The sequence below is a fragment of the Ascaphus truei genome, chromosome 2, assembly GCF_040206685.1.
Source record: "Ascaphus truei isolate aAscTru1 chromosome 2, aAscTru1.hap1, whole genome shotgun sequence".
In the NCBI taxonomy this organism is placed as follows: Eukaryota; Metazoa; Chordata; class Amphibia; order Anura; family Ascaphidae; genus Ascaphus; species Ascaphus truei.
Window position 1 is genome coordinate 399,955,720 of NC_134484.1, and position 12,638 is coordinate 399,968,357.

Below are 12,638 nucleotides of genomic sequence, written 5' to 3' on the forward strand. Positions count from 1 at the left end.
GTGCGAAAGGGGTTAATGGGTGACCCAATCATCTCAGAGCTGCCGACAATGTGCCTAGCAACACCCCCCCCCCACTCCACCATCCCCTGCCTCGTCACCGTACACGCACGCGCATCCCTGGGCGCTTGTTTGTTTCTCTCTGTCTCTCTCTGTTTGGAGGAAAGAAGCTGTCACTCAACTCCCTCCTGCCGCAGAGGTGGGCGGGGCCCGGGCTCCGTGACTCCGCCCCTTCTCTTGCCTGAAAAATAATAAGGACTTGAATCTCGGAGATAAACAGCCAGAGACAGGCGAAGAGGAGAGGGGGGCAAGGGACAACCAGAGACAGGCGAAGAGAGCAAGCCGAGGGGGGAGAGGAGAGAGCAAGCCGAGGGGGGAGAGAGGAGAGAGCAAGCCGAGGGGGGAGAGATAAAAAGCAAGAGACAGGCGAAGAGGAGAGTGGGACAAGGGACAGCCAGAGAGGCGAAGGAAGAGAGATAAACAGCCAGAGACAGGCGAAGAGAGCAAGCCGAGGGGGAAAAGAGACAGCCAGAGAGGGGAAGAGGAGAGAGCAAGCCGAGGGGAAAAAGGGACAGTAAGGGGACAGACACAGAGGGACCCTCCATAATCCCACGCACAGGAGGGGAAGGTGGACATTAAGATTATCCTGTACCCCATATACTGGAGCAGGAGCTTGTCCACCCAGAGGGGAGAGCAGCTGACACTGACCCTGCACCCTGTTATAAAGCAGGAGCTGGTCCCTGGCCCACCACAACGCGAAGACCCTGCACTATTACCCCGCCAGCTCCTCCGAGCAGCTAGTGAAGAGCAGGGGGGGGAGCAGGCTGGCCCTCTGACCAGCGATATTTGCACAGGTCAGCTCCATCCCGAGAAGCATCAGAGAGGAGAGCAGCTGGTCCCTAGTCCTGTCCAGCCCCTGACACTGGGAGCACCAGCCTGATCCTCCATTCAATAGCACAAGAAGAGGACGTGCAGATCAGCAGGTCCCTGACCTTTCCATCTGCTCACATAACAAAGATCAACCCGAGCCTGACCATCCCCCAGTGCAAGAGCAAGAGGTACAGTATATACAGCAGCATGACCACCCCCTAGTGCAAGAGCAGGCGATACAGTATATAGAGCAGCCTGACCACCCCTTAGTGCAAGAGCAGAGATACAGTATATAGAGCAGCCTAACCATCCCTTAGTGCAAGAGCAGGAGATACAGTATATAGAGCAGCCTGACCACCCCTAGTGCAAGAGCAGAGATACAGTATATAGAGCAGCCTAACCATCCCCCAGTGCAAGAGGTACAGTATATACAGCAGCCTGACCATCCCCCAGTGCAAGAGGTACAGTATATACAGCAGCCTGACTACCCCCAGTGCAAGAGCAGGAGGTACATACAGTATATACATTTCTGACCATCCCCCAGTGCAAGAGCAGGAGGTACATACAGTACATTTCGTACCATCCCCCAGTGCAAGAGCAGGAGGTACAGTATATAAAGCAGCTTGACCATTCCCACCAATCTAATAACAGACTTCCCTGTCCCTAGCCATCCATTTGTACAGAAGCAGGTAGTTTTGTACAAGTGTATACTGTAGAGCAGCCTGTCCCTGACTATCCCACGTACAGAAGCAGAAGTATATAAAGAGAGCCTGTCTTGCCCCTCTTCACAGGTGCCAGGATGAAGTTCGCCCGGTTCCTGCTGAAGAATGCAGCCCTGGCCAACATTCCCAAACAGATCGAGAGGTTCAGCCGCTTCTCCCCCTCCCCACTCTCAATGAAGCAGTTCATCGACTTCGGTGAGCAAGCAAAGTGGGGTGGCCTGCTACAGGGCCAAACTTATTATCTTTATAAGCAGCATCATAGCTTAAAGTAATTGTCACTATTACGCGAACAGGTTGCATTGGTATGATAGCGAAAGGATTAATAATGAGGGTAATTGCTATGCAATACAATTAATATATCCCAGAATCGTAAACAGTTTGTATACTACTGACAGCAATGATTTTGTAGGGGGTTTCAGTCCCTTCCGGCAGGTTATTTATTACTATGGTGATTGCATTGTAATGCATTGCAGACCCCATGCCATGGTAAGTGAGAATTACTTTGCAAGTTTGCATTTGCAAGCCTAGCTGACAGTAAAGGAGCTATTGATAACGATTGATTTGCAATGATTCACAGAGCAAGAATGGTAATAATGTTTGTATAGAATTGAAATAAAAAGATCACTTGTGAGCACATTCATGTCTTAGACAGGTCTGCAACCCTGCCTTTCACCATTATCACTTAGCATACAGTGCTTCCACTGTACTGTAGCAAGGGATTCTGTGAAATTACATGCAAATGAGCACACGTCACCTTTTGCCTGAAATCCATTTTTACATGGAACCCTTATTACTTACAATATAGAATTGTATGTACATATATTTACTTTTATGTAGCTGATTAACGTATGCATTACTTTGTACATTGATTTCACAATGATTGATTTTATTAATGACCTTACAGACTTGTTCAAGGTCAGTAGAATCTGCCACTTGATATTGAACTAGACTTGTCCCCTAATAAATGCACTACTAGTACACATCAGGCTCCCCAAAAATGCATCCTGATACACATCAAACTTAACATTTTGCTTTCTTCTTGCATCAAGGTCAAATGGATGGCACTTGTTTACGCATTTTCAGGTGTTAGATCTAGATCTTGCAGAATACATATATGTCTGCTAAATAAGGCAGAGTAACATGAATGCTATTTGTGCCATCTAACTTCTCCCCAACTAGTCCCATGGACCTTTCTCAAATCTCTCACTGTCCATGCTAAAGGAACTGGATACACTGCATGGGTTATGCATATTCATAATGACTCCCTTTAAAACAAATTTTGAACCTCTTTAAATGCCATAACGGGTGTTTATCAATAAGCCAGAATGATATAGGAATGTAATTATTTTCAGAATGAATCTGCTCATTGTCAGTCATGCATGTATGGCATTACAAAGTACCTCCAACTGTAAAGTGCTTGTTAGACAGTATGATGTTCAAATTGCTTCTTTTATATTTTTCTTGAAGGTGCCTGTACTGCAGAACAGCAGGGGGTGATGACATTAAAAAAAATGATCAATGACTATTATCATGTTACAATATGAACAATTAGTATTGAGTGAGTTGATGTACTCTTTTCATGTACTTGTATTTATAGCATATGCGTGACATGGGTATGTCACAATCTGCATGTTTTCAGATCCTATAACATCTATAATGCTAATAGAATGCTTATTTAGAAACTATTATGGAATAACATTACTATTATGACAATTTCGGCCCAAAACTAAGGAGATTTGGCTATTCTTTAGGCTTGTTTATTCATAAATAATCGGATTTTTTTTTCTCCCCGATAAAAAGTTCCAGGCTTTCCTCAAGGTGTATTTATATTCACCTAGATTGCAACTTATTGTAGTGAAATCTCGGGAGGAAATGACTTGTTTTTGTAATTATCACTATGGTTTAGGGCTCATGTAGCATTGACAATACAGGCAGCTCTACTGCTGCAACAAGACGTTTGGAATCAGTGCCAAACCTTGGGCAGGTTATGTCTTGTGCTGAACATGAGACTGAATGTATTTAATGGCACTGATGCATTATGTGTATTCATGTGGTATGGGCAATGTAGATTAGCAATACTAAAAATGAGTATTTATGCAGTAACCTGTTGATTGTACTTCCCTTAGCTCTATATTTATTGCTCATTGTCAGAGTGTATCGTTTCAATGTTACAAGCTGTATGCCCTAGGGTGAAGTGTCGCTTTGTTGCAGTTTGTGATACCTTTTCAATGGACCAACTTCTTCATAGATGGAATTGTATTGTAGAAAGCATTACAAATATCACAGGTATCTTCTTGGATGTTTTACATAATACGTGCATTTAGTTGGAAGGCCCAAGTAATGAATAATGGTAAAACCTTTTCCATCATCAATAGAAACAATGTGAGCATTCATACTTCTATAGTTGGGCAGTTGTCATACATGTTATAGGTACCTCTTCCTGAAAGATGTCCGGAAACAAACACGTGTCTGTCTTCTTGTTTCATACTAAAGTGGCTTTGGTAGTTCAGCAATTTGATCTCTTGCTCTGTGTTCACCTCTCCATCTCCTTGAAAATGAAAAAAAAAAAAAATATATATATATGTGTATATATATATATATGTGTATATATATATATGTATATATATATATACATATATATATATATATATATATATATATATATATATATATATATAAAACAAATTGCAAAGCCAGTATAACCACCCTCACACTGATGAGACCCAAAAATGTTCAAAAAGCTGTCTGTGAGTAGGTTTACTGGCATTGCACTTCTTTAACCCAGGCTGTGCTGAAAAGCTGTGCAATGCAGCAAGCATAAGCTTATAGAGGTCCATGTCAAAATGGATTTGAAGCAAAAGGTGGCACTGTGTACTCATTTGCATGTCATCTCCCAGAATCTCTTGCTGCAGTGGAAGCACTGTATGCTTTGCAACATGAGAACACAGTAACATTCCCATTTGAGATATATATATATATATATATATATATATATATATATATATATATATATATATATGACACACACAGTAGTATCTTAGTATCTGTGTGTGCATATATGTAAGCTGTACTGAAAAGCTGCACTGCTGGCATGATTAGCTTGTGACCTTGGGTAAACTTTAATGAGGGAGAGTTGTTTGCTTGAATTCACTGAGGTGGAGTGAAAGTAAATTGACTAGGAAACTGACCTTTTGTTGAGTTGGTTTCTCCTGACAAGTTGTTTTTGTTTTTATAAGAGTCTCATTATCTGTCACTGGTTGAAGCAGTGGGATGAGTGGCAAGCAGTATGCGAACAGATCAGATTTATACATGCAGTAGAATAATTTGGATACATTTGATCTGAGTTGTGTGTGTAATAAAAGTTACGTGTTGAGTGAAGGTGAAAAAACGGCGCTATCTCTATAAGTGTTTCACTACAAACTATATAGTGAATATTTTAAACAAAATCAATTATTTGTATAACAATAAAGACGTGCTCAAAATAACGTGCAGGTGTAAATATTTAAAATGTTCAAACCCCCTGCTCAAACCCAGCTGGTGGGGACTGGTTTCGGTAGTCCCGCAAATCGTCACATTCGTTGTATTCCAGGGGGAGCATGGAGGGAAATAGAACAAAAAAGAGACAAAAACAATCTAAGTGTAGACAGTTATATCGAAGGTGCAAAATTAGATATCTTGTCTTGGCTCGTATGTTGTGCCTACTTACAAGATGTAAGTTGTATATAAGCGATTTAGACACACAATGGTCTCTGCTAGGGATGTTGTTCTCCACTCTATGAAGCGGTCTCCAGTAATCAGCTCAGCAACCAAGTGTATGTGAAGAAAAATGATACCATAGTGCAGACCAATATAATGTTAAAACTAAACTTTATGATATTTAAAATTGAACACTTACAATAAAATTGATTATAATAAGCTTTGTTCACAATATTTAGTGAGGAGAGAAGAGTGTATTAGCTTCCGGCTCACCCGCCTCTTCTGATGGAACTTGATGTAATCAGCCTCTCTCTGTGACCTGATGTCGCTGGCGGTGGACTGTATACCCAGGCTGTGTCCCCCCGTGGGTTGTTAGACTCCCCTTCTGCTGTTGCAGCTTGGAGCTGCCTCTCGGGTGGGCGATCCCGCCTCTCTCACTGCCGATACGTCACTTCCGCTTTGTTCCGTCACGTCACTTCCGGGCGCGGCTGATGGAATTTCTGAATGGCGATCACGCCTCTCTCCTCTCTCCTGACAGGACGGCTCCCACTCTACGCGTTTCGCCAGAAAAGGGTGTGTGGCTTCCTCAGGAGTGTCCTGAGGAAGCCACACACCCTTTTCTGGCGAAACGCGTAGAGTGGGAGCCGTCCTGTCAGGAGAGAGGAGAGAGGCGTGATCGCCATTCAGAAATTCCATCAGCCGCGCCCGGAAGTGACGTGACGGAACAAAGCGGAAGTGACGTATCGGCAGTGAGAGAGGCGGGATCGCCCACCCGAGAGGCAGCTCCAAGCTGCAACAGCAGAAGGGGAGTCTAACAACCCACGGGGGGACACAGCCTGGGTATACAGTCCACCGCCAGCGACATCAGGTCACAGAGAGAGGCTGATTACATCAAGTTCCATCAGAAGAGGCGGGTGAGCCGGAAGCTAATACACTCTTCTCTCCTCACTAAATATTGTGAATAAGCTTATTATAATCAATTTTATTGTAAGTGTTCAATTTTAAATATCATAAAGTTTAGTTTTAACATTATATTGGTCTGCACTATGGTATCATTTTTCTTCACATACACTTGGTTGCTGAGCTGATTACTGGAGACCGCTTCATAGAGTGGAGAACAACATCCCTAGCAGAGACCATTGTGTGTCTAAATCGCTTATATACAACTTACATCTTGTAAGTAGGCACAACATACGAGCCAAGACAAGATATCTAATTTTGCACCTTCGATATAACTGTCTACACTTAGATTGTTTTTGTCTCTTTTTTGTTCTATTTCCCTCCATGCTCCCCCTGGAATACAACGAATGTAATAAAAGTTACACAGTGTTAACTATATATATATATATATATATATATATATATATATATATATATATATATATATATATATATATATATATATATATATATATATATATATATAATAAAATCTGAATGACCAGATTTCCTAACACTGTGTAATTTTTATAGATAATATACATATAGATAATATACATATAGATAATATATGGAGAACATTTTTATATATATATATATACAGGCATACCCCGCATTAACGTACGCAATGGGACCGGAGCATGTATATAAAGCGAAAATGTACTTAAAGTGAAGCACTACCTTTTTCCTACTTATCGATGTATGAACTGTACGGCAATCGTCATATACGTGCATAACTGATGTAAATAACACATGTGTAAAAGGTTCTATAGTCTCCCCGGTTGCGCACAGCTTCGGTACAGGTAGGGAGTCGGTATTGCTGTTCAGGACGTGCTGACAGGCGCATGCGTGAGCTGCCGTTTTTCTATTGAGCGATATGTACTTACTCGCGAGTGTACTTAAAGTGAGTGTCCTTAAACCGGGGTATGCCTGTATATACAGTGTTCGATAAACCTATACATTTGCTCGCCCCGGGCGAGTGGATTTAACCCCTGGGCGAGTAAATATTGGCCCAAGCAGCACACGTTTGGTACTAGGTGGCGAGTAGATTTTTTGGTGTTTTTGTGATATGTTATTACAAAACATAATAATATACAAAACATAATACTGAGTTAAATTATGGTGAGTAAAAAAAGTGACAAAAACCCTCCACAGGAAAGCAAATATGCAAATATAGCTGTATGCTCATCTGCATGTCTTAGACAGGTCTGCAACCCCGCCTTTCCCCATTATCACCCAGCATACAGCACTTCCACTGCAGCAAGGGATTCTGGGAAATGACATGCAAATGAGCACACAGTGTCACTTTTTGCCTCAATAACCATTTTTAACATGGTTCCCTATAGGCTTAAAAAAAAGTGACACTGTGTGCTCATTTGCATGTCATTTCCCAGAATCCCTTGCTGCAGTGGAAGTGCTGTATGCTGGGTGATAATGGGGAAAGGCGGGGTTGCAGACCTGCCTAAGACATGCAGATGAGCATACAGCTATATTTGCATATATATATATATATATATATATATATATATATATATATATATATATATATATATATATATATGTATGTATGTATATGTATATGTATTATCTATACATGAAAACAGTAGGCCTACTGTATGTATCTGGAAATGTTAAATTGGTTAGTAGTAGTAACTCAATGTCACTATGTTCCTGGTTTCAAAAACAGAACAAGACTGTTAAGGGGCTATTCAGCAAGTAACTGATATATTTGCTAGGGCAAAAAGTCAAGTGGAAAGATTCAAACATTGTGTTTTTTAAGCATGATTTACTTATGATATTCCTGTCAATTTCCAAATGCCATTGCATGGCACTGTGCTGGCGGCATTTTAAAATGTATGCAACAGAAGAAAATAGGGATTTCTTAATGCACACGTCTGTATCTTCCCAAGTTCAATACTGAAATTAAAGGTATCATAAATATGTTGATTTTTACAGTACCATCATGTAAAAGAAGAAAAAAGGCTTGGCTTGAGTCAATTATCTCTAAATAGAAAATTAGAATGTCAAAGAAAAACCCATTTGTCAAAGTAACACTTCTGAGAGGCACTATCTATGTTATGAGCATATGTTTGGTAACATACGTTTCCGAGATAAGTTTAAGCGAGCTGCCCAAGAAAGTCCCAGTTCATGTTTGTGTCCTCACCATTTCCTCTGCCTCGGATAACTAACCTTTGGCTTGTGTATCGTTGCTCCAGACTAAAGGTGGGAGTTTGCAGCTGCCTCAGCACGCCTTGTCACTGTTGTACCAGTTGTTTTTCTGCTCCCATTGTGCAATGTCAGCATAATCCTCTGACTTCATGTTTTCCGTTCCTTGTGGATTGCGGAGTAAACAACTTGTTGAGCTTCTTACATGTGTGTATCTATCTATCTCAGTCTATATGAACACATTGTTCTATGTTTTGTTATGATTACATTCATACTTTAGGCAGCAATCTGCTGAAACGTTTTCTGTGTTGTTGGCAATCTGAGGCATGCAGCCTTTCACATCAGAATATATAAGTATTTGCTCTCTGTGGGAGAGGAAAATAATGTCCTCGCAAAGGACTGGGACAATATTGAAAAAGGCTGAGGAAACACATTTATCACTTGCTCACCATCAAGGAATATTTTTTGTGGCCTCTTGCATTTAAACCAAAGAGGGGGATAATTTAAAGCAGCAGTTCCTCCAGTTGGATTTCTTTTTGGGCTTACTGGCTATGCACTTCTTTAACCCAGGCTGTGCTGAAAAGCTGTGTAATGCGTCAGGCATAAGCTTAGAGGGGAGTCCATGTTAAAATGGATTTGAAGCAAAAAGATACACTGTATTTTCATTTGCATGTCATTATCCAGAATCCCTTGCTGCTGTAGTTGCAGACCTGGCTGAGACGTGAATGTGCTCACAAGTGATATTTTTATTCTCTGTATTTCTTTTTTGTAACCCACGCTCCAGTCCCCGCCAGTGGAAACAAAATGGTTTAAATCCTCCTTTGTCTTCTGTTCCTATAGGAAGCCGCAATGGATGTAGTCATCCATCACGACTTCCTATTGGCCCGCCTGATGCGGAGGTGGAGTTTAAAACCAGGAAGTACCAGCGGCACCTTTACCAGTATGTATGATGTAATCGGCGTTCCCGGAGCTGAAAATAGTGCATTTCAGGTCTGGGGACCCTTTGCTTTTCCATCCTGTGCTGTACAATATGTTAACAGATGCCAAAATGCAATTACATTGTTATTTACCCCGACCTGATTGCTTTCAATCTGAAACCATTTATGTGTTTTACGAAACAATATTTCGAGTGGTATGATCAGGGGCTGGCTTCAAATATCTGCATTCGTAGGAATGGTTAAGGCAGGGGAGCGCAAACTTTTTGTGCTGCGCCCCCCTGTCTCTCTGCCCCCGGCTCTCGCGCCCCCCTGCCTTCCTTCAGCCGCGTCAGATGACGCTGCGTGGGCGTGTGACGTCAGGTCACATGGTGCCGCGGCGTCTATTGACGCCGCGTTGCCATGGCGACGCAATACAGGCGGCTGAATCCCGGTAAGTAAACAGTTGCAGGGGCCTCACGCGATCCCCCGGCATTTAATTTAAATGCCTGGGGGAAGAGCGCGGGGCCTCTGCAACTGCCCGCGCCCCCCCAACACAATCTCCCGCCCCCCCTGGGGGTCGCGCCCCCAACTTTGCGCACCGCTGGGTTAAGGGACCTTTGCTCTGTCCTTGTTTGCCGTACCATTACATTAGAAAAGTTTATATACTGTATAGCTCAATGTCCATTGTAGCAAAAGTTTCTGACACATAACACTGAGCCCTAGGTTTATTATTCAGGCATCAACAAAAACACGAATGTATGTATCTCCGATTTGAAGGAAAGGAGATTTCCCTCTTTCCATTTTTCCATATAGAAAATATGTATATCCACCTTTGCAAAAAGGTGCCAAAAATCCCACCCCCCCCTCCCATCAAAATCTTTAAATAACTTGCAAACCAAATATTCCAGACTGGGCCACATTATAGTTCCACACACAACATGTACATGTGCTGCAGAAAGCTTAAAATACGATATTGGTTTTCCTAGATCTCCTTTTCTATTCCGTGCTCTTGGCCTAATGCAAGAGGAATGGTTTGAGATTCTTCCAATATCGTCGCTCGCTTTCTAGGGAACATACAGTTCTATTCTGCAAATCAACAGATGTTTCCAGCAGCTGCTGCCGCCGCTCTCTTTGAGCTGTGGGAGGAGACTGGGTCTACTTTCCTGGTTTGCACCGTGGCAGCTTTAAATGTGGGTCTTTCCCAGTCTATGAAGTTAGAAAAAATACCCGTAAAAATTACATTCTTAAAGTTCACATTAGACTAAAGAGCTGTAGCTGCAATAAATTATTTTATTTCAATTATAGATGGTTATTTATTCAACTGATTAGTTCCGGTCGGGGCCCTGTCGCCAGTAAACTCACATTGTCCAATAGAAGTTTCCGTGTGATAATGCCCTGATGTACACTATCGGAGTTTAATACGTAACCCCCATTAAGTCCATTGTAAATGCAGGATAACTGTACGTAACAAAAACTGGATTCCTGGTACAACAGTTTGAAATAGATAATCATTCTAATTGTACAACCTACTCCAGTTACATAAAAACATTTCAGGTTCAGAAGTGCAATGACCAACATTTACTGATAGCAGAGCTCACAGTTCACTCACAGTTCCATACAGTTAAAGTTCACTGAAATGGTGTTATGTATTATCAGATTAGAATCCAGTAACCAGCTCGAGCTATTCTTTTACACTGATCTCAGTGGCAGTGAACCCTAGTGGAAACCTCAAATGTGTGCGCATGTATTCAGTGTATTGCAATAGGACAGCTGAGTTCTTAAAAAAACAAACTACTTAGTTGAAATAATTTTAAACTTTAATTTTAAATTCATTTTTTACATTATAGAGCACCCGCGACTCCGGGCAGTTACAGTAATGCGAATATTGCATGCGTATTTTTGGGGCAACACCAATAATATTAAGGCTTAGTGCCTTAGAAAAGGTCTGTAAATGCAAATACACTGTGTGTTATGTGTGTGCAGGGCCGCCAAGAGGTGGGGACAGCCGGGGCTGGTGTACCGGGCCCGCTGGCTGGGGGGCCCCCGGCCGGCCATTGCTGCAAATTTCCCCCGACCTCTGGCCAGGCCCTGCTGCCGGTGCGCACTGGGGCTCCATGACTTCAGCTCGTCGGAAGTAAGCTTGGCCCAGCTTCCGCCGCACGCTGACATCAGAGAGCCCCGTCGCGTGCTGGCAGTGGAAGCTCGGCGGCGTGGGATAGAGAGAGGAAAGGTACTGCAGGCAGCTGAGAGCCGGGGTCCAGCCGCGACCGGCCGCAGGGCCTGTCCAGAGGTCGGGTGAAATTCGCAGCACTAGAGAGACAGACAAGAAAGTCTCTAATCTGTTTCTGTTGTTGTTGCTGTAGGGGAAGGCCTCTCTGTTCTCCTGGGTCAGCATCCTTGTGTGCTATGGCACGCTCTGTGTCCAGGTATAGAGGTTGTCCCCTTGTCTTGCTGTCAGCACACAGTTCTTCTGTGTGCATCAAGACATCATCTTTTCCTCAGGTCAGTCCAGTTGTGGGCCAAGGAAATCTCTGCAGTCCTCTTTCTCCCTTTGTCAGCCCAAATGTGAGCTAAGGAATCTCTCTCCTGTTTCTCACCTCATGCTTTTCCTATAGTCCTAATCAGCCAGGTAGAGTCTGGTTGATTGCCTGTGTGCAATTAACCAGCACACTGCTGGATTTAGAGGCAGTTTCTCTCAAACAGTGATAAGTCCCTTTTACAAGTACAGCTGAAACCCGTTATAACGCGGTGCTCGGGGTACACTCCATGCAATCGCGTTCTAACCGTATCGCGGAAAGTAAATGGCCGCGATCAAGGGTTCCGCATCCGCCGGAGGGGGATAGCTGGGATTACTCTCCCAACTGTCCCAGACCCGGCGGCGCAGTGGCACCTCCATGCAGGACTTACCTGGCATCAGCTCTTACAAATGAGTTATTGAATGCTAATAAATGTAAAAAAAACAAACAAAAAAACCCCCATTTTAATGCCGTCACTGTTACTACTGTATGTCATTTACCAGGGAGACCATGTGTTGTAATTTTACGTTTGCACTAGCGCACTAGCAATTGGTCCGACAGAATTGCAAAGTTCATCATAGGTTGTCATAACTTTTGGATCAACATGAAAGTTCTTCATAGATGGAATAGGTGTTTTGAAAACTCATGTATTTTTCATATCTAATTATACAATAATCTTCCTGTGTACTTGAAATTATTCTTTGGAATCGTTTCTTCACTATGAGTTTTTGGCTGGAATGAAATGTTATCAGAGTTTTTTATGCTTGTGGTGTTTCTGTAACCTGTCTTCGACGTTTTACTATAAACTGTATTCC

At 42.6% G+C, this 12,638-nt stretch overlaps 1 protein-coding gene across 1 annotated transcript in view; it reads left to right on the top strand.

The window, feature by feature from the left end:
• The first annotated feature begins 278 nt into the window (after positions 1–278).
• The window catches only part of PDK4 (pyruvate dehydrogenase kinase 4), a 38,310-nt gene continuing 25,950 nt past the window's right edge, over positions 279–12,638 (top strand). Inside the window, exons 1-2 of the mRNA XM_075587300.1 lie at positions 279–1,055; positions 1,659–1,784. Of these exons, the coding sequence (XP_075443415.1) occupies positions 1,667–1,784 (118 nt within the window). The 5' untranslated portion in view covers positions 279–1,055; positions 1,659–1,666. The remainder of the gene's footprint in view (positions 1,056–1,658; positions 1,785–12,638) is intronic.